The sequence below is a fragment of the Delphinapterus leucas genome, chromosome 3 (genome assembly GCF_059928025.1).
Source record: "Delphinapterus leucas isolate spDelLeu-1000000601 "Yukka" chromosome 3, BTC_Dleu_Yukka2, whole genome shotgun sequence".
Lineage (NCBI taxonomy): Eukaryota > Metazoa > Chordata > Mammalia > Artiodactyla > Monodontidae > Delphinapterus > Delphinapterus leucas.
This window is the reverse complement of record NC_143131.1, coordinates 108,307,512-108,331,626: the sequence shown is the minus strand read 5'-3', so window position 1 is coordinate 108,331,626 and position 24,115 is coordinate 108,307,512. Positions and strand designations below refer to the sequence as shown.

At 40.8% G+C, this 24,115-nt stretch overlaps 1 protein-coding gene across 3 annotated transcripts; it reads right to left on the bottom strand.

The window, feature by feature from the left end:
* Window positions 1-250: 250 nt before the first annotated feature.
* ISOC1 (isochorismatase domain containing 1) lies at window positions 251-19,949 on the bottom strand. Of its 3 annotated transcripts, XM_022588713.3 has the most exons (6): window positions 19,222-19,949; window positions 8,971-9,090; window positions 8,668-8,871; window positions 7,725-7,828; window positions 6,947-7,063; window positions 1,364-1,474 (listed from the first exon to the last, which is right to left on the bottom strand). In XM_022588713.3, exons 1-5 carry the CDS (start codon window positions 19,522-19,524, stop codon window positions 6,970-6,972), a joined length of 825 nt encoding a protein of 274 aa, XP_022444421.1. In that variant the 5' UTR covers window positions 19,525-19,949; the 3' UTR covers window positions 1,364-1,474; window positions 6,947-6,969. The 3 variants fall into 3 exon arrangements, with proteins under 3 accessions (XP_022444420.1, XP_022444418.1, XP_022444421.1); XM_022588712.3 differs by lacking the exon at window positions 7,725-7,828 and having other exon boundaries at window positions 251-1,474; window positions 19,267-19,946; XM_022588710.3 differs by lacking the exon at window positions 7,725-7,828 and having other exon boundaries at window positions 251-1,474; window positions 19,222-19,944.
* Window positions 19,950-24,115: the final 4,166 nt, after the last annotated feature.

Sequence of the window (24,115 nt, the reverse complement as noted above, 5' to 3'; positions counted from 1 at the left end):
ATTGCTGTTTGTTACACTGACCAGAAAAAAAAAAAAAAAAAAAAAAAATTTCTCCTGCTCTTAAATAAGAAGGCCCTTCAATAAAATCCATTTACCCCCATGGGTAAATGGATTTTCATTCTTCGAAAATTTCCATGAGCTGAAAGATTACAAATGTCAAAATTTTTACACCTTTAAATAAATATTAGAATCCCTGGAAGAGTACTCAAAGAGCCATGCTGTGGCAGACAAAAGAACTTCATTCACATAATACGTTTTCTTTAATTACTTTAATATAAAAGACACCAATGTTTCATATTTCACATAATATTTTTTAAAAAGTTTTAAAACCCTATAATAAGTATTTAATGAAAATAAATTTATTGAATGGTAGTAATGACTACAAAAGCAATACTACCAAATGATTACTGAGGCCTTTCGCATTAACAGTAATTGGAAGGTAGGTGGAAAAAATTTCAAACAAGAATATGGATGTTTTAAAACTACATTTTATCCAGCCTTTACCTTTTTGCTAAATCTTGTGCATATTAGATGTATTCAAGATGGTTATAAAGCTATTCAGCTAAAATAATACTTCAGAGATGTTAAAACAGCCCTCCATTAATGATATGGTGTTGCAAATCCTCCCATCTGTTTACAAAATTAAAACAAGCAATGAGCGAATGAGTCTTTCTGGGTAAAAAATTCAGTTAAAAAAGAGAACATTAACAGAGAATTAGTGATGGTGAGCAGAATAAGAAAATTAGCATAATTAAGAAAGATATGTAATTATTCAACATAAGTTTGTCTGGTTAAACCAGTGCAACATAATAAATAACTTGACTGCATCGTGAGCGAAAGGGGTAACACGATCCAGAGTCCTGTTTTTAAATTCTCGTTTAATAATCCTATTTCAATCAACCTGTAAAGTAAAAGCACTGAATCCACATTAACATTATAACATACATCTTACAATAAGACAAAAGTCAAACTATTACTGGTAGATCTTTGTCTTTAACTGTGCACAATTTAAGAAAATTTCACAAGAGTGTGCACTTTTGAAAGTATGATCAGTGTATATGGTATAGAGAAAACAGGCACCTCCATTATAATTTTTTTAATAAATAAAAGCACATTAACATAAGAAGAAGGTAAGCAGCACCTAAAACCTTTGACATCTGTAACTAAATGCTGGTACCCAAACGGTCTAATTGGTTAAGTTTTACTAAGAGGCGCAAAAAAGAGCCAATTTTTGACTTAACGTTTTAATTCTACTAGAGACATGAGCTTGTCCGGGCTTACAGTCCTGTCACCTGATGGTGAGTAGCACACCCGTTCTTCACATGTCTTATACTTTGGAAAGCAGACCCGACTCTGGAGCACTCGCCTTAATTAGATTCTGAATTTCCTTGAATTTTGGATGATCTTTATCAGCCACCAGCTGTAGCAGAACAGCTTCACTTGTAGTCACTATGATCCCAGTTCGAGCAAGACGCTTTAAAAAAAAAAAAGACAAATCAAGAAATTAAGCATGAGAATGAACACTGTATTAGAACAGCAAAAAGCATGCCAGGACACAATGATTAGTGTCCTCTATCAAAACCATGGGCCTTGGCCATACCATCAAATTCAGAGATGAGGAGAGATTTCAAACTAGCCACACCACAAACCCTTTATGATGGTTCTCAATATTAGTAATAAGGACTAGAAACAAGTAAAAGAGAATAGGCAGCCAATATTCTCACTTGCCAATATTCTCACTTATATGCACCAGGGACAGAGGGAAATCAAGGCTAAGGACTGTAAAACAATGATTCTTAAGTTCTTTTTTTCCTCTCTCCAAATATCTGACATTAAACTGCATGCCCTTCCCGTAAGTAAGAAATGCTGGTGGTAGAGGAGCCTCATGTGAGGTTTAAGAACGTGCCCCTGGACGACAACAGAACCACTACCATTGCCACCATTGTAAGCTTTTTAGAATCATAAACAGGAGTATAAAATTTAAGGTTGTATAGAGTTTCATTGACAGGTTAAAGAACATCCTTGCCAAATTGTTCCAGTGGAATCATAATAAAGAGCTAAGGACAGAAATCTCAAGGAAGGGGAGGAGGGAAAGGGAAGGAGGAGGGCAAAGAAGAGAAAGTGGAGAAAAGGGTGGGAGAGGGGAATGGGAGGAGAATTCTAGAGCAGAGATCCATTTTCTGGATGTATTTATCAGAAACCTCAGGGAAAAAAACAGACCAACTGTTTGTTACCCCAAGCAACATTCACTGTAAGAGCCTTAGAAGATGAGGTGGTTAGACACGATTCCTATGCAAGTTAGAGGAAAAGACGTGGATCAGTGTCTCGTCATAAAGGGAGTCACCTGAATAAACAGGACATCCCAATGGAGCCAAAGTAAACCCTTAAAATGGCTGCAGATCCAGAGACCCAACCTTCCCACTGGCAGACTCTTCCTTTTTATCCCCAAGGATGCAGAAGGGAGCGTAAGCCATAGCCTACTTATCAGATAGCAAGCTTGGACCTCAAACACCAGCACAGGAGTGTGCAGAGCAGGCTGACCACAGCTCTGGAGAAATGAAAAAACAGCAGAGGGCTACATAGGAAAGAGGAAGAAATAAGTGAGGCTGCTAGTGTCCTTTATGTTGGGACAAATCCCAGAGGATGAGTCATCACTGAGTTCTTTAAAGACGTCTGGAGACTAATTTCCTCCTCCTCGCTTTTCAGTCAACTCCTGACTATCGTATCAAACCCTCAGAAATCTCAAAGGACTGTGTGCTTGCTTCAGACAGCAGGGTGGGGAATAAGACTAGCTGCAGCTCGATGCCGTGAATGTCCAGCCATCCAAATGCAGCTCTCTCCCTGGCTGCCTGCCTTCCTTACTGCTCCCTGTTGAATCAACGGACTTTCAATCAGTCAGTCTGAATCTGAATCATACTTTCAATGTCTGTGAAAGTGCCTTCTATATTCCAAAGTGCAAACAAAGGTCAGTTCTCAGTAATCCTTCTAGTTCCTTCATGAGGCAGGAAGGATAGAAAACTGTTTCCAGGTCTGAGGAAGAAATGTGATGACCCAGGAAGAAGGCAGCTTTTTTCCATAGTGCTCTCCTGACCAGACTAGAGCAGCACCGGATCCACCCTAAGCCAGCAACCCTCAGGGATGCTGTGAGTCCGTACACTGTGGCAGGGGCAAGCTGGGACACTAGAGGCACACAAAAAAACTTTAGTAAACAGAAACTTACATAAAATTATTTAACTTCAAGACTGAGATATGCCCAATATTGATTGCATTCGAAAGTAATCAAGCCAAGAACCTGTGTTAGGGGAAGGCATGGCTCACACCTTTGCTAAGATTGCAAAGTCTTTAGGTCAGACTAACAGATCTTCCCACAGTGCCTTCCCAGCCCCAACCCAGAAGGGTACCTGAGCAGAAAGAGAACAGCAGCACTTTTTCCAGACCCCGGCAGGTTCCTGCCCACCACCTTGAGCTATGAGGACACCTACAATACTGGTCCCACACTCACTTCATCTCCTGGCTTTAGAAGGGGCAATTAAACCTCCAGCTGTTTAATGCAAATGGCTCCGCGGCTTAATAGGCTTCCTGAATTCTTCCCTTACACTTGCAAAACCAGTCCAACTAGGCCAAAGGAAAGGTTACTCTGACCCACAAACCTAAAAATGCAAGAACACAAAGCCAAGATGGCCTGAGAGAGGGTGGGGAAAAAAAAGACTAAACCCATTAAATTCCCAAGTAACACTAACAACTCCCCAGAAGTACAAGGACATCAAGCTCATGAGACGGTTTTAGTCTATTTTATCTCACATTTACTCTACAATTGTAAGTTGAAAGAAGAATGCCTGACAGATGGTAGGTGCTCAAAAAATTTTGTGGAATAAAGCACACACCACAGATCCTGGCAGAGAAGTTTTAATAACGGTAACTATAAATCTTATTAGTACAATGGTCTTAACAGGCAATATGGGGAGTCTCAGGAATGACCTTAAGTAGTTGTGTTCTCAAGGAAAAAAAGAAGGGGAGCAGACCAGATCTCTATTTCACTTTCATAGTCACAGAAGAAAAAAGGAGACTTAACATTTCTCCCAAGGACTGAGGGACTAAAGCACCTCCATAGCAAATTAAGACTAAGAGGGAAAATCTGAAATGTGGCACACATCTTCCCCCATCACCACCTGACCTGCTTCTTCTCTCCCTTTCAACCTCAGCACTGTAAGCCAAGGCAATGCTGGCTGCTCCAGGCTCTTCCAAATCCACCCCAGACCATATTCCTTCCTTCCCTCCTCAGAACTTCTCAGGACTAGTCCATTCTGGGTCTTGGAAGCTGATAAATGCTTATACTTTTCTGATCAGATGAACCTCATGAAGACAACAAAAAACAAATAATAGCTACAGTAAAAATAAAAGCAACAGCTAACATTTGAGTGTTTACCGTATCAGACACTGTACTAAGTGCTATCGATACATTATTTCATTGATTCTTCACAAAAATCCTCCCACGTAATGACTATTATTTCTATTTCACAGTCGACAGAAAATTAATCCATCAATCTAAGAAAGAAACAGATGAACCTATTTGCAAGGCAGGAATAGAGACACAGACTTAGAGAACGGACATGTGGACACAGGGGTGGAAGGTGAGGGTGGGATGAATTGGGAGATTAGGATTGATATATATACACTACCATGCATAAAATAGAGAGCTAGCGGGAACATGCTATAAAGCTCAGGAAGCTCAGCTCGGTGCTTTGTGACGACCTAGGTGGGTGGGAGGGAGGTCCAAGAGGGAGGGGACATAGGTATACATATAGCTGACTCACTTCATTGTACAGCAGAAACTAACACAACATGGTAAAGCAATTATACTCCAATAAAAAAAAAGGAAGAAATGGAAAATTTTATTCAAGCCAAAGTGAGGATTATAACCTGGGAACAGCCCCTCAGAAAGCTCTGAGAACTGGTCCACCCGTTAGAAGTCAAAGCACAGTTACATAAATTGAGACAGAGGGCTGTACATTAAATGACCTATTATTGACAGTTTACATAATCCAGATCTAAGTGCCACTGTCGTGGGTCATGTGACCCTTTAGAAGATCAAGAAGGAATGTTATCTCTTAAGGGGTTGTCTGCTCTTTATGGTTGAGCAGGTATTTCTGCTGATGGGAGGTTTGGTCGATGCATACTTTAGATACACAATGCACAGTAGGGAGGAGAGAGGAGGCCAAAGGGCAAAGAAAATTTTTTCATGTTTAAATTTTTCTTGTCTTGCCATAAAAATATGAATTTTATTTCACATCACCAATGAGAAATCTGAGGCAAAGATATTAGGTAATTTGTCCAAGGACACTAATTTACAAAATGCCGGAACCTGAATTCAAACCCATATTACCCCTCCACTGTTTAGACTCCTCCTAATCAGTAGGATTACAGACTACCTCCAAAAGAATGAGGCTCAGATGGTAAACGGCTGTTTTTATTCTGAGTCTTGGTAGAACATAGAACTGCCAACAATCAAGATTTTCTGTAATAAATGGCATAATAAAGACATCTAAAAAACGAATGTAGGACGAAAGTTCTTGAAATCGCTTTACAAGCAAGGAAAATTTTTGGTTTTGTATGTTCTTAGTTTTTCGCTTCCTTGGAAACACTTCAAGTTCTGGACCTCAGCATTACCATAAAGGTATTCAAAGAAGAAAAGAGCTGCCTGCCGAGGTAGTACGGATCTGACAGTGGAAGTGTTTAAACTCAGATTACTAAGGAAATTTGAAAAGTGGAAGCTAACTATGACTGTAAGGACAGCTTAAAGATCTCTGCTGAGAGGGGAAGAAGCAACACTTAGTATCTAACCAACCAGAGAACCCAGTAGTCCAAGTGGATTTCAAAATAGTTGAATAAAATAAATAAAACCATTTCCACCTATAATCGCAAAATAGGACTCACTGCTCAGGAATAAGAGAAGGGATGGCCAATCAGGGCCTTAAAACCACTGCTGCTGACAGCTACCCGCCTGCTTCTACATCAGCCCTCCCCACTGACTTGAGTCTCCTTTCTTTCCTCTCTTTCTTATTTGCCCAACTCACCACCCTAGGGAACATTTTAGGCTAGAGAGGTGATTGAGCAATCCTACAGAGAAAGTGGTTCACAGGTCAGCTTATGCATGGAACACTGGAAGGTCTCAAAAAAATATCTACATTTCCCATTCTCAATAAAAATAATCAGTTAAAAATTCAGCAATTCAATCCAGATTGACATTACTTTAAAGCTATTACAGAATTAGAATTAAACATGAAAGAGAGATGCACAATGCGGAATGAAGGTTCAAAGGATTAATTGTGGGAGTTTGTTTTTCAACAGTCTCGGAATAGGCAATGCTTACATAAGGCTACTGTTATGCAACACTGATGAAAGTCATCAACTCCCTGACTCTGAAGTGTATCTTGACACTCCACACAGAGAGCCATTAAACACTGTGTGTGAGTGGTGTCCACAGTCAGAGACACACCTCCTATCCCCAGAAATTCAAGTCTGAGGAAATCTAACAAGTGGCTGAACCAGGCTTCGGCCCACCATACCCTAGGTGTTGGCTAGACCCTGGACGAGTTAAGCCTAGGTGAACTGTTGTTAATTTGCAAATCTTTCAGCAGTTCAGAGTAAGCTTACTGGAATACCTCTTAGTTGATGTGCAAAACTAGCAAAGTTATGAAAGAAGATGTAAAGGAGCATTTGGCATCACTAGACATCTAGAAATAAAGACAGAAGATGTAAAACAGGATATGATGGTGAGACCTCAGAGGTTTGTCGTGCGTAGTAGAAACCCTGGAAATCAGCCTGATTGTTGTCAGACCAAGCTCAAATTTAAGAGGTAAATCTTTCACTGCTGTTACATATTTGATACCCTCCAAATTTACTTGGAAGCCTTGGCTAATGATTTATTTTAAAGCAGGACAATTACCTCAAGAGCAAACATCCTGTCCATCATGCTTCTCGACGACGTGGCATCAGCAACAATATGAACCTCAATACCTCTGCCAACGAGCTCCAGAGCTGTCTGTTGGATGCACACATGGGTCTAGTAGGAAAGTAAAAACCATATGTAATAACGTGGTAAACTACAAGTATTTTACAAATGTGCAGCAACACAGTAGAGCAGAAAGAGCACTACAGGTCTAATGGCCTTGTCCACATCTAGTTTTGCCTCCAACTCACTAGTGATCTTGAGCATAAACAGCATTTCTGGCTTTGGCTGCCTCTTTGTTAAGTCAGGGACTGCATTACATCAATGTTCTTTGTACTGGGAACCTTGAACATATTCTTAGAGCTCTGTGAGCACTTTTTTTAAAAGATTTTCATCTATGTCATCTGGACGACCTTCATATGGCTGACTACTACTACTCAGTTTTGATGCCACTCGCAGTTGGGTTTATTTCTGTATTCACACCAAGTGCCTAACACAAAGAACGCGTTTGCAGTACTGCCAATTGAGATAATGGTGGGAAAACTGAGTTGTTGTAAGGCACCCAGTAGTAAAGAGGTAAGCCAAGTTAAAAATAACTTGTAGCACAAGCAAAAAATACCCAGTATACATCACCAGAAAATGAATTATACAGATTCCATCTTTGTAAGTATGAACTTGTAACAATTCATCAGCAGAGAATAAAGAGTAAAAACAGGCTCCAACAATAAGTGGATTATATAACCAATGAAAGCAGATTTTAATAATGCCAACCAACCTTATCTTCATATGACAAGAGGGCTGTGGAGAATTGTCAACTGACAACTCATTAAAATTAGCACTGGAGGACTGCTCAAAGATGATTTTGATTAGACATGAGGTCTAATGATGAACAAGCAAGAAAAGTGCAAAAGTCAGCATTTGGTGTGACATATTTATACAAACAGGCTTCCTTTATTTTATCATTATTTAAGTCAAAATACAGAAATATTTTATATCTAAACCTGAGGCTATTAAAACCTACTACTCTGAAACCTACTATCAAAACATCATGGATGTCTTTAATATTATTTGGATTTCACTGTTTTTATGGTTTTCATAATTTTAAAATTTTAGTTCAAGAGGTGTTTAAAAGCTATGAATAAATACTTATATTCTGTTTCTACATGTCAAAAAAACAAACCAAACAAAAAATCATTTTAATCAGCATTACGAATCCATGAGTATTTTTTTTCCTTTAAAAAATAGGTACACATGATTCAAATGTGAAGGACAATGAACTACATGACTTCTAAGGTTTTTCTAAAACAAAAGCATGACCAAGGTGAGCTCCTATAACACATAAATAAACATACTGTCTTTGGCGAAAATGTGTTCCAAAAGTTGGGGTTCAAAGTAAAGGCCCAAGAATCTATCAACCTAGATTCAAACGCAGCTTCATCTAACTTTAACTAACTCTATGACCTTGGGCAAGACACACAGCACCCGTGTTTGAGTTTTCTCACCTACAATATGAGACCAAAAGTACTTAGCTCAGAGGACTGCTGTGACAGTTCAACAAATTAATATAGATCAGTGCCATGCAAGTAGTCAACACTTAAAAAATGGTAGCTATTTTCTATCAGATACCTACATGGTATTCTATATACAAAATTAAATTCTGGAAATAACAAGTTTTCTACAAATGATATTGTGTCCAAAACAAAACAAGAGGTACTCACTTCTACTCCAAATAACACAACACTCCTGACTCCAGGAATCTCTGCTAATGCTGCTTCTACTTCTGGTAATACCATTGAAAACTTGGTCTTTGGAAGTACCAGTTTTACACCCGTTAAATCAATTTCTTGAACAGTGCTTCCAAGACCTTTAGGGTACTGTTCTGTTACAATAACTGGAATTCCTAAAATCCGGGCCCCTTGTAACTGGAGGAAAAAAAACACACAAAGGTAAGTAGCAATATACCTATGTTTGTGTATGAATCATGCTTTAGCAAATTGGAAAAAATGAACAAGCAAGCATACCAATCTCTGTCCCACACTAATAATATCTCCAAAATACTTGATGGCTGGTCTGAACCTTTCCTGCATATCACAGCAGAAAAACACAGTGCTTGAAGGTGTAAGATTTCCCAGGGTAGTAAGCTGAAGAAAAAAGAAAAAAGGAATGGTTTAGCATTTGTTATACAATGACATTTATTTTCAGCTGGAGGTCAGTAAAGAGAAAAACATTCCTACTGTTTGACCCATTAAATCCATTTCTACAACTATTGTCTAAGAGAAATGATATGAATAACAGGAAAAAAAATTATGCCCAAAGATGTCCACTGAATTGCTTTTAATAGTGAAAATTAGAAATAAACCAAGAACCAACAATACAAAAATGATTTCACAAATTTTAACACATTCACATAACATTTTTTAGCCTATTAAAATAATGTATGTATATGTTTTCAAAAAATGTGCACCATCTAAGAAGAAATGCCATAATCTAATGTTAATTTTAAAAACAGAGCACAGTTCAATAGTATTTCAATAATGTAAAAATATGCATAAAAAGTAGAAGCAAATATATGAAAATATGAACACGTGGTTATATAGTTAGGGATGCTGATAACATTTTTCGTAATACCTTTCTTTTATTTTTCAAATGCTATTTTAAAACATTTGCTAAATGTTATTTAAAAAGATGTATTACTTTTATAATAAAAAAACAGTAAAAAACTTAAATCTGTTGATGGCATTGCTAACAAGAACGAAGAATAAAATTTAAATAATCTGTAGCAAAGATTATGGAACAAAAAACTAAAAAAACAGAAACAAATCTAGATATACTGCTATCATCAACACAGAAATATTAAGTTGGTATTCTCAAGAATAACTTCTTAGACTTCAAATAAAACGCAATGAAATGATGCCAAGCACATCACCACTGTCAAATGGAAAGACGTAAATTTGACATCTGAATTCTTATGCATATTTATCACAATCAGGAAAGTCAATGAATTAAGATGAAAACTGGGTATTAGATTACCATGCTTTACATTAATTGCTGTAGTTGGTCTATTATAACAACTTGGGCCCAATATGGATCTACCAAAAAGGGAAAAATCACTGTTGAATACAAGAATTTAATTCTTAAAAGTCCATGGTACTTTTCTTTCTACCTTCTCAAATGAGAGAAAGCTCTGGAAAGGATGCAGTCTGATCATGAATGAACCCATGCCACTACTCTTACTAGGCACCCCGTTAAGTCTCCCCTCTAATTAACCTAAACCACCCACAGAGAATAATTACTCATAATTTGATAGAGGAACCTGAGTCCTGATTACATGGTGGTGGCTTCACCACCAGCCTGGCCCTAGACTCTGCCTTAGTATCTGTGCACATGGCATACTCCCAAGAAACAATTACTACAAGAATTAAATGAATCATCAAAAGGAATCTTTTATCCTTAACAGTATGACTGCTCTAGTCAGTTTGCACTTTTATTTATCTGTGTCCTGGTCTCAAGGACTCCGGCACCTTAATCTCCCCCTGGTATTAACTCTATAGGTGTGCACTGATTAACCATGTGCAGTCCAGCACCAAGTTCATGTCAGAATGCGAGTGCCATCTTTAATTCTAACACTATGTGGACGGTTTTCCTACTCTGCCAATAAAGTATGTTTAAAATAAATATTCAGGCTGCTTCCTTACTTAAATTTTTAACGCAAGCACCATGCTTCCATTTTGGTCATTATCAAAAGCAATGAGTCTGATGTATAGGTAAGTACTTAGGGTCCTTGGTTGAAAACCAGTCACTATGACCATGTATCTTAAATTTCAGTAAACATTAAATCTTGGCTCAAAAGGCTTAAAATCCATATATATATATATTCTTTTAGAAATTTGAACCAGGGGTCCCTAGTCATCCACAATGTGTTGAGGGGACACTATGAAAAGCAGTTTAGCTGTAACTGTCTTGTTTCAAGTAACTGTAACGCACCTTAGACATCTTGCCGTTCTACCACATGGGAATACCAGCAAGCAGGCAAAATAAAACTCCCAGGCAGCTGCCCAAGTATGCTGGATGGCCATGCACTAACACACAGCCGACACTTGCTTCGATCTCCAGCTTTCAGATCTTATCTCAGACTGTACTGACTAACTCTGTATACATTCCTAACAAGTTTGGTTGTCTGGATTATAAATTAACACAGGATTGGAAACAGCAAATCTGAAAGGGAACTGCTGAAGATAGGCAAACTGATAGCATCAAGAAATGACAGCTGAGGAAGCAAAGATTAAAAATACAATAAAAGCAGATCAAAACTCAACTAGTTCTCAGTCTAGACTCCAATGAAGGAGTAACAAGCTGTATATAAGTTATAAATTGGGACAAAATCATTTTATCACACTCATTAAGAAAATAAGTTACATAATATTTTAGGACTACCATATAAAATGGTCAAAATACAGAAAATTGGGATATTTAAAGTAATAAAACCTTACCTACTCAGAAATCCTAGAATATTCAGACTTGTGGTCTCCTGGGGTTCCTGTTACCTGGTGCTTCCCTATACCTCATTTCAGCTGTGAGGTATCTGTTCTAGGCAGGGGACCACATCAAACATATGTCATATTAGACACAGATTGAGGAGGTCAGAAAATGCAGCCTTGAAATCCTTAGCACCCTGCAAATCCTTTCTAGTAGAGGAATTCATCATCTATAAACCTTCAGTTAAAGAAAGAAACCATAGAGATAAGCGGGTGAGGCATATTTTTATGCAGAAATGACTGGTTATAATTTCATGAAACAAAAATGTCTTAGATATTCTCCTCTCCAGGAGTTGACATCCCCTTGAATATGACCTGCACTTAGTAATTTGCTTCTTCAGAGTATAGAGGGAGGGTAATGGTGAACACGGCCTCAGCCAGGTGATCAAGATTGAGGTAATCCATGGTGACAGTATTCAGCTTTGATATGTGATGAGAATGACCTTCATGATCTTCCTCTCAAAATCTCACAACCCTGGCTGAAGCATGAGGAAAACATCAGATAAACCCAAAATGAGGTCATTCTACAAAAATATCTAATCAGGGCTTCCCTGGTGGCGCAATGGTTGAGAGTCCGCCTGCCGATGCAGGGGACACGGGTTCGTGCCCTGGTCTGGGAAGATCCCACATGCCGTGGAGCGGCTGGGCCCGTGAACCATGGCCGCTGAGCCTGCGCGTCCGGAGCCTGTGCTCCGCAACGGGAGAGGCCACAACAGTGAGAGGCCCACGTACAGCAAAAAAAAAAAAAAAAAAAAAAAAAAAGGAATAAAAAATATCTAATCAGTACTCCTTAAAACTGTCAAGGTCATTAAAAACAATGAAACTCTGAGAAACTGCCATATCCCACAGGAGTCGAAGGAGACATGACAACTAAACGTAATCGGTATCCTGAATTGGATCCTGGGACAGAAAAAGGACATTAGGGAAAAGCTAGTGAAATCTGACTAAAGTGTGGTGCTCAGCTTATAGTAATGTACCAATGTTGGTTCCTTAGCTATGACAAATATGCCACAGTAATGTAAGATGTTAGCAAGAAGGGAAACTAGGTCAGGTATAAAGGAGCTAGCTCTCTGTACTATCCTTTGCAACTTTGTTGTAAATCAACACTATTCTAAAATTAAAAGTTTATGGAAAAAAAAAAAAGGTCTCCCTATGCCATAGTAGTAGGGGGAAAAGATGCTACTTTATGAATAAACTCCATATCTTACAAGACAGAAAAAGGAGGATTTGAGGCTACCAAAACAAACAAATAAAAAACTACTGAAAAACTCTAACCAAACCCCCCATCCAACCCAAATCCACATGAATTTCAGTAATTGTTGTTAAATTACACACTGACTCTATAATTCAGGGACTTCGTAACTTGACTCAGAAATTCCTCTTAAACCAAAACCTTGTACATAACTAAAGTGCTGCTCATTGTCAAACATGCTGCAACTGCAAGACAGCAAATTAAAAGTGACCTTGACCAAGTGCCATCATGAGTAAAAGCGAAGCAATTACAGATCAACACATATTCAAGAAGTATGAAGAAATCACATGTAAAAGTAAATATGTGTATACACACACACCTTCATATATTTATACACATAAATCCCTACACATACACATATACATAAAAAATACGTATTTCAATATACATATTTCAACACAAAAAGTTGATCACAACCAATGGCTTCCTCAAGCAACAGTTTAAGAGATAAATTTCAAGTATAAATTTTTTGTCCACTTTCTTAAGAACTGTCTTAGCTGGCATTCAACCTTAGATTTCATATTCAAAAGACTCTTCATCCCCAAGTCTCATTATTACCACGATCATAACAGTATTTACCCTCCTTCACTTCCACATGTGCTCTGACCATTTTCTAACAATGGCTGCTACATCTGCAAGGAATCTGCTCCTCCCTTGCTCGGTTACTCAGGACAGGCACATACACAGTGGCTGGCCTTGCTTAGTGATACATGGTGCCCCACTTCTGTTCTCTCCATAAACGTAATGCATGGTGAGTGTTGTATGTTGAATGGTGTGCTCTAAAATTCATATGTTGAATTCCTAACCACCAGTACTGTACCTCAGAAAGTGGCCTTATTTGGAAATAGTCACTGAAAACATAATTAGTTAAGATGAGGTCATACTGGAGTAGAGTGGGTGCCTAATCCAACATGAGTGGCATCCTTATTAAAAGGGGAAATCCGGGCACAGAGAAGGCCATGTGAACATGAAGGGAGAGATCAAGGTGACATGTTTACAAGCCACACAATGCCAAAGACTCCCAACAAACCACCAAAAGCCAGGAGGGAGGCATGGAACGGCTTCTTCACAACGCTCAGAAGGAACCAAACCTGATCTAAACCCTCCAGAATTATGAGAAAATAAATTTCTGTTGTATAAGCCACTCAGTCTGTAGTACTATACTTTGTTACAGCAGCAACCTAGCGAACGACTACAGTGAGTAAATTGTATATCTTTAGGAATGATTAAAGTTTGGAATTGTAAATGTGATGTTTTCAAAATTTTAGTAGTCTATTATAGTCACAATATAGGCATGATGTGCTTGGGAGAGGGGTCTAGAAGGGGATATGAGGTATCATTATTTCACTGAGAAGTGTTTCCAAGGAAACCCGATTACCACAGGCATAGTAAGGCTTTGTTCCAATACTGACTCAAAACAGAGGTCTGTGACATGACTCTCCCAGGTTACAAGAGTGCCTACACAGGACAGCCCAGGCGCATTAGAATCTGAGTCCAAATGTCAATTTCACTAATTTCAATTACATGAAATGCAGCAAATCATTAACATCTCCAAACAGCTGCTTCTTAATCTGTAACAAAGTAATAAAAATAGTATCTACCTCACAGGGCTATTTCAAGGATTAAATCAGCTTCATGTAAATCAATCAATAAATGTATTAGGTTATTGTGTATCCCTCCTATAGGAAACATATGCTCTGAAGGTCAGCACATGTTAAAAATAGTTCTTCTGTAATGAGGTTAAAATACCACTTACTACTAAAATCCCTTATGAAAACAATAAATATATAGAAAGAAATACTGATATTGCCTAACTTATGTTAACATAGTCTACAGAATTAAGAAATGATTCATAAAGTGGATTTCTAAATGTCACCAAAAGACTGACAATTACATGATCTGCTCCTGGCAAAACGGTTTGGGGCTTTTTAATTTAGACTACAAAAGAATATTTATTTCACTCTTATTTTACAACCTACTCACCTGCTGTAAGCACTAATGTCACTTGCACTGAGGTTACAACTCCAGTGAGCTTTCTAACTGCCTAAGGGAAGCCAGCCAACTCCATCAATTTCAGTGTTAAGGACGATGGATTTCTTTAGACTGTACCTGAGGTTGGAGTGAAGGTGAAGCTGGCCAGATCCCAGGAACACAGTGATATCTGAACCTACTTTGGATTCCCCTTGGCAAACTAAATGACAGAAAAAAATTTCCAAACACAGTTTGGAAATTGTGTTTAGCTCCCACTCAAACACAGTTTATTTATAGGTAGCCTCTAATGTATCCACAAGAGGCAAAATGTGTACAATGCTTTGGGCAGTAATCTGCAATGTTAAATTCTTAAAAAGTGGGCGGGCAGACAATATCATACCCTCAGGATCCAGCTGTTTTCTCCAGTGCCCCTGACACTGTGCGCCTCCCAAGATAGTTCCTGCCTACTTCTCTAACTCAAGAGTTCTGAGCATTAGCTTATCTACCTGCTCCTCCTAAACGCTCCACAGTAAAGGTTCTGAAATCAAAAATCACCACCTTCCGGGCTTCCCTGGTGGCGCAGTGGTTGGGAGTCCGCCTGCTGATGCAGGGGACATGGGTTCGTGCCCCGGTCTGGGAGGATCCCACATGCCGCGGAGCGGCTGGGCCCGTGAGCCATGGCCGCTGAGCCTGCGCGTCTGGAGCCTGTGCTCCGTAGCGGGAGAGGCCGCAACGGTGAGAGGCCCGCGTACCGCAAAAGAAAAAAAAAAAAAAATCACCACCTTCCAACTAGTAAGCCCAAGGGAGACCCAAGTCCTTTTCCCTTTCTTTCCAAACCCTGCCTTCTCTCCCTTCCCACCATGTACTCTGGGGTCTCTTCTAGCTATAAAACGTCTACACCTCTGTTTAAAATAATCATAGTACTAATAAACTTCCAAGAAGTAAAACCTGGAGCAGAATCCCTTCCAAATTAACTACCTCAAGAAAAAGTCGAAATAACCTTCCCAGGGAAGCCCTTATTTTCTGCCCAGACGAAGCTGCCAGAGCCTTCCCTCCTACATACCGAAATAAAATCCTCTCGCTGGTGTCATTCTTACTATGTCCTTTTCTTCCTCTCTTCTACTTGGGCTCTGCCCAAGTGTCCAGGGTTGAATTCTCCGTTAGTTAAAACTTGGGAAATACCTTGTGAAAAATTAACACTTATAAGTCATGAAAATGACCTAAATTCCCACTGTATAATCCTCTCATTTACATTTCTTCCCCTGCGTCTCAAAATTCCTTAGACTTCAAGCATTTTGACAAGGCTGAAGACTCATAAACCGTGCTTGAAACATGAGCTGTCTTCAGCTACCTGAGCTGTCAGCAGACACTCGGTCACTTGGACAGAATATTTCAGAAAAGAAGACACTAAAAAGTTACCAGAGCCTAATACTGGCAATGGGGGTCTTAAAGATCAATCCCCACAGAACCACTAACCAACCACCAGCGCAGACAGTGTGGCACAAGCAGCCACTGTGTTTTACAAGGTCACTAGCAACGTCAGTCAGAACAAGCGTGAAAGCAAACTCGGACCCCTGTGTAAATTAAGAATACATTCTAGGGCTTCCCTGGTGGCGCAGTGGTTGAGAGTCCGCCTGCCGATACAGGGGACACGGGTTCACGCCCCAGTCCAGGAAGATCCCACGTGCCGCGGAGCGGCTAGGCCCGTGAGCCATGGCCGCTGAGCCTGCGCGTCCGGAGCCTGTGCTCCGCAATGGGAGAGGCCACAACAGTGAGAGGCTCGCGTACCGCAAAAAAAAAAAAAAAAAGAATACATTCTAGAATATTTTGTATGTTAGCCAGGGCCACAGAGGCTATAAGGCCTATTCTTGGAGAAATAATAAATGGCATTATTTAAGCTGTGGATTACATGTGGCCAAACATGCTCTTCATCCCTGCCTCTGGGAGAAGGGGCCTATACCCAGAGCATGGCCTCACTGACAGGCCACCTTGAGTCTTGCTGAGTGACAGGCATCTGTTCCACAGAAACAACGAATAGCATCAAAACAAATGATGTTACAAGCTCAAGTTTGCGGCTTGTTTTCCATTCTGCTTGCTATTTTCATTAAGCGTGAAAAGAGAACATAAATGCTATGCCCAGCTGTAGGACCTTCACACGCTTTGCCATGGAACCTCAGGCAATTTCCTACATGTTCTGCTCTTTGGTAAAACGAAGGAGTTAGATTACTAGGTACGGAACAAGAATTGGGTCTTACCGATGTTTACATTCACTGGGCCAGGCACTTACAGCTGCCACTCAAATGTGGAGTGAACTCTACGTTCTCATCCAGCCATAAAATGTCCATGTCTCTAGGATTACACAGCCAGGTTCCAAAAAAATATAGTAAAACGGTCATGAAAAGAAGTATCTTCCCTTTTTCTTCTGAGAATATCCATACACATACACACACACACATATATATCTCTTTTCATATAAATAGGTATCAGAATAAGTATATGGATATATATGGTATGTGTGTATATTCCTCCACATTACCTATTTTTAAGCTGGGGGAGGCACCTGGCTGAAGAAGTCAAGCTATTGTGATTACTAAAATGAAAGAATATAAAAATATTTTTAAATACTTTAAAATATATAAAGTATCCTATAACAGATGCTTAAGAATTATTGGACTATTTAGTGGGGAAAAAAATAACATTTTTAAAAGAATGGGACAGAGTAGTGATATTATCATTATTATTTTAAACATCACCACAAAAAAATAACTATATTTTATCTCCAATACCAAGCAAAAGACTTCAAAAGCCACATGTGACCTCAATTATATAATGCCTTTTGAGAATGTACAAGACGTTTCAGGTATATACAAATATTTCATTAACTTCTAAACTGATAAGTTAAAAAGAGTTCTCAGATCCAGGCTTTAAATTTTTCAAAATAAGAAATCCCATTGTTGGGGGAGGGGGAAGTCTTAAAGACTTGGGGAGGGTGCTAGTTTGGCATAACATCTTATTAGGTAACAGCCCACTCTCCCTCCCAACCACTACAGGAAATGCATCACAAAGAAGTCTGCATCCTCAGTAAAGCTCCAGATCTCTTCAGCTAGTATTTGGATTCTCCCCTTTATTAATGGATTTGTCAAAGGTGCATCCAGCTTCTTCCATATTTTGGCAGCAATAATCTAAACAGACTGACAAGGAAGGCTGCAGAGAGGTGTCAGCCATGAAAACTCTTGAAGGCATAAAAATGGGTGGTAGTAAACACCTACCAACCACAACTCTCCCAAGAGCAGGGCAAATTCTAGGGTATCAGACACCAACTGCCTCCCTTTTGGCTCTCCAAGGGTTGACCACAGAATCTCACAGCCTTTGCCCTCTGGTTAAAGTATCTGCTTTGGAAGCTTCTGGCCTTCCTTTGCTATCACTTGCTGGAATAATATCAAACAAGACCAATTCCACAGACAACTACAAGTGAAAAACAAACAAACAAAAAAACCACCAAAAACTACATAACAGTCCTCAGAAAATGACACTTGAATATTAAAATGCCTTCTAATCCTGAATCCCACATTTCAGTTTGGTCTTCCAAAGAAATGGCTTACCGGTTTCTCAACCAAAAAAAATGGTGGTGGTGTAGTACCTAAAATACACCTTTTGTTCTTGCTTTTCAACAGGATAAATCTTCTGGTGAATCCTCTGAGCTGAGCATAAAAAGAACACAGGAGGCAGATCTGCGCAGTATTAGAGCACAGCTTTTTAAAAATATTAAAAAGGCATAAAATAATCCTCAAGTATGACAACTTTTTCTGCCAGCACGACCAGGAAAGAATGGTCTAGCTAAAGTTGGGTATTTAAGAAGGTGCTGCAGTGCTGAGTCAAACGACTTTTTCAAGGTAGGCAACGTATATATGTAATCAACAGATTCAGTTGACAGTTACTTGGAAGAGGCTAAACAAGGTTATTTCACTTAAGGTTAGGAAAGACTTAAGATCAAAGGAGCAGAAAACTGAGGAAGAGGATGGGTGAAAGGATAGGACTTCTGAAGTTTGTGTTTCCGCAAGTGGTAAACACAACTCCGGGAACAAACCCTAAGGCCGATACTCCCCCACAATCTCTTTTCCCCGGTTCTGCATCAACCCAAATAAAAACACAGCTTACCCTGCACAGCCCTTCGGTTACGCAGGAGGCTAGGACTCGCTCCCAGCACACAAAGCGGATGCGGGCGGCTGAGGACCACACACGTGGGGGCGTTCGCGCGCGCCGCCAATAGCCGGGAGGCCCACGCCCCGTCCTCGGCCGAGGACAGCCGGTGACCGTCACCTTCGGACAGGCGCCTTCGCTGGGCCATCCCGGAGGCTTGCGACAGCGGCACGGCCCTTCCCAGCGGGCGCGGTGCGCAGGGCCCGCCGCCGCGGGGCACCTGAGGAGCGCCGCGGGGACGGGGACGCGCGGGGACGGGGACGCACGGGGACCGGGAGCTGCGGCTCGGCGCGCGGCCCTCCCGCGGGACCCACCTGGATCTGCAGCGGCACGAGGCGCACCTTGCAGCGCTCGCTCACCGTGAAGCCCTTGGGCAGGTCCACGTACTGGCCCCACTCCTCCGCGAAGAGCTGCACCACGAATTTGCGGTGCATGTCGATCTGGTCGCCGTACAGACTGAGGAACTTCTGGATGAGCAGCTCGTAGCCCGCGCCGTGCGGCACGGCTGAGGGCCGCGCGAAGACCGAGAAGCAGAAAAGCACGGGGACCGTGCCCGACGGCGCCCCCAAGCCACCGCCGCTGGGGAGCGCCGGGACCGCGGTCTCCGCTGCCGCCATGTTCCCCGAGCGTCTGCTAGCTCCGAAACCGCGAGGCGCAGACACCGCCAGCAGCCGCGGCCCCGCCTCCTCGCGCCGCCTGTCGCCTGCTCTGGAAGGCGAGGGGGCGGGTCCTGGCAGCCGCGGCTGCCGCGCCCTCCTCCATGCCCGGCGGAGGGCGGACCCTGCGGAGGGCTTGGCTGTGGGGCCGGGGCTCGGACGAGCGCCCCCTCCAACTTCCGGCGGCGCGCGGACCCTCCGGCGGGCCGCGAGGGGCCCGGTCGCCTCGCAGACCCTCGACCTGCCTGGGCTGCCCGGTGCTCTAGTCCTCAGAGGAGATGTGTGGCCCGCCTTCCACGCCGCTCCGCCCACCGTCGAGCGGTGTGCTCCGGAAGTTTGGGCCTGTGCTTGGGGACACGGGGCTGCCCGGCTAAAACTGCTGGGAGGCGTTACCTGTCGCTCTTGTCCAGAGGCAAGCAGTACTTGAGGACGGCGGCAGTAATCTTAAAACCAATCGGGCAGGTTGATCGATGCTAAGAAGAGTGGTGGGAGTCGATGCTTCCTTAGGAGGGCCATCCGAGACTCAGAATTTCATGTTTTTCCACCCCATGAAACACAGTTATCTCTCTAGTCGTGGATTTGAGGTCTTGCCCTCCCTTTATCTCAACCCAATTTCCAGGAGAACTTGGATGAGGAATTGCAAAAAATATAAAGGGTAAAAAGAGTAAAAATCAGGACTTTATATTCAAACTGAGGATTCTGTTTTTGAGCAAGTAAAAGCAATCACCCTCAAATAACTTTTGACTTATGAACACTCTAAGGCACTATAATTAGCTGGAATTAGAAAAGTATACATTATGAACAAAGTTTCCTTAAACAGAAGGTCCTGGGAAGATAGGCTTATGACTCTAAACATACAATTAGATTTTAGATATTAGGGGTTTCTTCTTTTAGAAAGAAAGAAATGTCAGGGTTTCTCAATTGGCATTGCTGACATTTAGAATGGATACTATTTCATTCTAAATGACGGGGGTGGCTATCTTGTGTATTTGTAGGATGTTTAGCAGCATCCCTGCCTCTACCCACTAGATGCCAGTATCACCATGCACCTCCCTAATTTTGACAATCAAAAATGTTTCCAGACCTTGCCAAATATCCCCCAGGGGGCAAATTTGGCCCCATTTGAGAACCATTGCTTTAAAATAATGCCAATACCATCCTTTGGCCTTTACTGCTCACTTGTATCCAACCTACTGAAAATAGTCTGTTTTCTGTCTTCTCATCAAACTTGGAGATTCCATTTAAAACTGTTGTCTGAACCCATCAAACCAAAATGGTATTTTTGCAGATATCATTCCACTGAAAGTCTTCTGTAGGCAGATGTGCAAATCTGTGCTAAGAGAAAGGTACTTTCTCTAGACTAATTACAAAAACGTACCTGTTCTAGGGGGACTAATTATAAAAGTGTTCCTTCTACTCACTAATGCCTTCTGGGACAGAGCAGATTGGAGATTGGAAATTGGTCTGGACCTCAGTCCCCCTCAACAAGCACCTCTGCATCTGCACAGTCTCTTCTGATGGCCCCGAGTCAACATACTTATTCCACTCTCAGATTTTGTAAATGGTTTCTTTACTGAAAGTCAGAAACGTAATTTCCATATCCATTGTACTACCTGAGATTGGCCTTTGGCCATTTAATAGTGCAGTCTCTGTGGTAATAACACATCAAATAACATTAATAAAACAGGTATTTGATGGACATATTCACATTTATTGAGTACCAACTGTGTCAAGCAGTGCATTCCTATGCTAGAAAAGCGCCATGAGTGCACCTTTCACTGATAATTTACTATTCTCAGGAAGCTATTAGAGTATTAAGTTTTATAAATGTTGTTGGAAAGAGTCAATGAATAAGAATCCATAAGCAGATATTCTAATGACAAGAAGAAAATAACTATCCTAATTGACAAATCATTACAGGTAAAATGCCCAAAATGATCTCACATAGGACTCTAAGGATGTTTATTAGTTGAATTTAAGCACTTACTTTCAGAATTTAAATTCAAAGCAATTCAAGAAGTTAGTTTATACAGTATTGATTAATATGCTAATGCACTGCAGAAACAAACTTCAAAATCTCAGTGGTTTAATACAACAAAGGCTTATTTCTTACTCCCCCTAATTAGCAGTAACATTTTTTTTTTTTTTTTTTTTTTTTTGCGGTACGCGGGCCTCTCACTGTTGTGGCCTCTCCCGTTGAGAAGCACAGGCTCTGGACGCGCAGGCTCAGTGGCCATGGCTCACAGGCCTAGCCACTCCGTGGCATGTGGGATCCTCCCGGACCGGGGCACGAACCTGTGTCCCCTGCATCGGCAGGCGGACTCTCAACCACTGCGCCACTAGGGTAGCCCAGCAGTAACATTTGACAAGCTGATTACTCCTTCCATTTTGAATCATATTCTTTACTTCATCTCCTGGATATCATTCTCTTTTATTTCTCCTTCTACTTCATTTTTAAGTTCTTTTCCCACGTTCTCCTCATTTCCCAGACCTCTAAACATTTGAGTACACCAGGGCTTAGTCCTCACACCCCTTCTTTAAGACCCATGGCTTTAAATACCACCCACAGACTTTTGACTGCCAAATTTATGTCATGCAAGATCTCACTCCTGAATGCCAGACTCATATACAAGTGCCTATTCGATATCCCCACTTGGATCTCTAACAGATTTCTCACATTTAATTTGGTTTTGCACCCTCTCCAAACATTCTCCTGCCTGTGTTAGCATGTAAGCAAATGTCAACCTCATTTTAGTCACTAAGCACAATAACCATGAGCTTATCCTTTATTCCTCTTTCTCTCTCCCTCCAATCTATCAACAAGACCTGATCATCAAAATCCAAAACTTCTCATCCATACCAGTGCTACCACCCAAGGCCAAACCACCATCATCCCTCATCTGACTAAAACACTATCCTCTTGAACTGTGCCTATTTGTTGATTTTTGTACCCCGAAAGGCCACTTACCACACTGCAATCAGAGTAGTACTTTAAAATCGTGATTTCACAGTACATCACTCATCTGTTCAAAATTCTCCAGTACATAGAAACAGACCTCAAGAAAATCCAGATGTTGGAATTAAGAGAAAAGAGCTTTAAGGTAGTTATTATATAACTATATTTAAGAATTCAAAGGATATTTATAAGAATGAACAGAGAATATCAGCAGATATTGCTGCATATCAGCAGAGAAATGAAAATGACAAAAAATAAACAAATGTATGTTTTAACACTAAAAAGTACAATATTTGTGAAAAAATTCACTGGATAGTCTAAACATCAGATTATAAGTTACAGAAGAAATGATTAGTGAAATTACAAAAAAGATTTATACAGTTTATCCAAGGTGAAGGACACAAGGAGATTTTAAAAATATGAAGATAGCCTTAGAGATCTGTAGGACACTATCAAGTGGTCTAATGTATGTGTAATTGGAGTCCAAAAAGGAGAATCAAGACATAGTGGGACAGAAAGAATACGATGAAATATTGGCCCAAAATAGCACTTCTTAGTAAGTCCTCAGCATGCTAACATTTATCTCACAGTATGGTATCAAGGAAACCCACATGTGACATTTGGTGTGAGGAATGATTCAAGAAAGTCACCGTGAATGGGATTTGAAAGCTGTCAAGCTAGTAATGAATACCTTACCATTTCCAGAGAGTGGAACACAGATAGTTCCTGGCAACTGTCCTGGCAACTGTTAAAACTTCACCAAGAGTGAACTTGGATCATATTCCAGTAGAACGAAGTGCCTTAGCTTTATCAACCATTTGAAAAGTATGGGGGAAAGAATAATTATAGAGATATAGGAATAATAATTATAGAGATAAAGAAAACTTGTGACAGTTACATATCTTTATTGATGCTCTAGAAAAAGATGATAGAAAGATAATTGCCAATTAAAAGATAAGTGTGAAATCCAGAATGCTTTTTTTGGTAGCATTGAAAGAGGCTCTCTATTCCTACAGTGAGCAGATAGAGAATGCTGAGGGCAAGGACTAGGACTTAAATATAAAGAGTAGCAGAGCTCCAAAAAACATTAAACTCTTTAACAATACATATTTTCTATGCCAAGGTCAGGGCCCTGGTTGGGAAATGGAACCATGACACACAGGATGGGACTGATAACACCAAAAATCATGAGTCCTCAGACTCCTTAATTACTAGCATTCCCCAATATTTTGAAGACAGTGCAGAGGCTTTTCCTCAGCAAGACATGAACTCTCCCAGGATTTTCCCTCCACCTTCCCTCCTGGTACCTAGGCCCATACGTAGGCTTAAGCAACAGCAAAACCAGGCCATAGATGTACTGGGCCTGATAAGGAAGGAAAGGAATGATATCTCAAAGGAATTGTAGAATCTAACCAACAGGAGCTGAGACCATGCATGGCACTGGAGTATGAGGGTGCATGATCAAGGAGGTGGAGCATAAGTTTATCAATCAAGAAACTTCTAGCATACAGGACTTAACACCCTCGTAAAGCTTTTGGGAGATAGACCAGGCCCAGTGCTTCTAGGGCAGCTCCTCCATGGACCACACATTTACAT

Coding starts and splice junctions, on each gene's coding strand:
- ISOC1 (XM_022588710.3), bottom strand. CDS start 19,524: ATGGCGGCAGCGGAGACCGCGGTCCCGGCGCTCCCCAGCGGCGGTGGC. Junction 9,091..19,221: donor TCGTGCCGCTGCAGATCCAG/GTGGGTCCCGCG, acceptor TTTTTTCTTCAG/CTTACTACCCTGGGAAATCT. Junction 1,475..6,946: donor ACAGGATGTTTGCTCTTGAG/GTAATTGTCCTG, acceptor TTTTTTTTAAAG/CGTCTTGCTCGAACTGGGAT.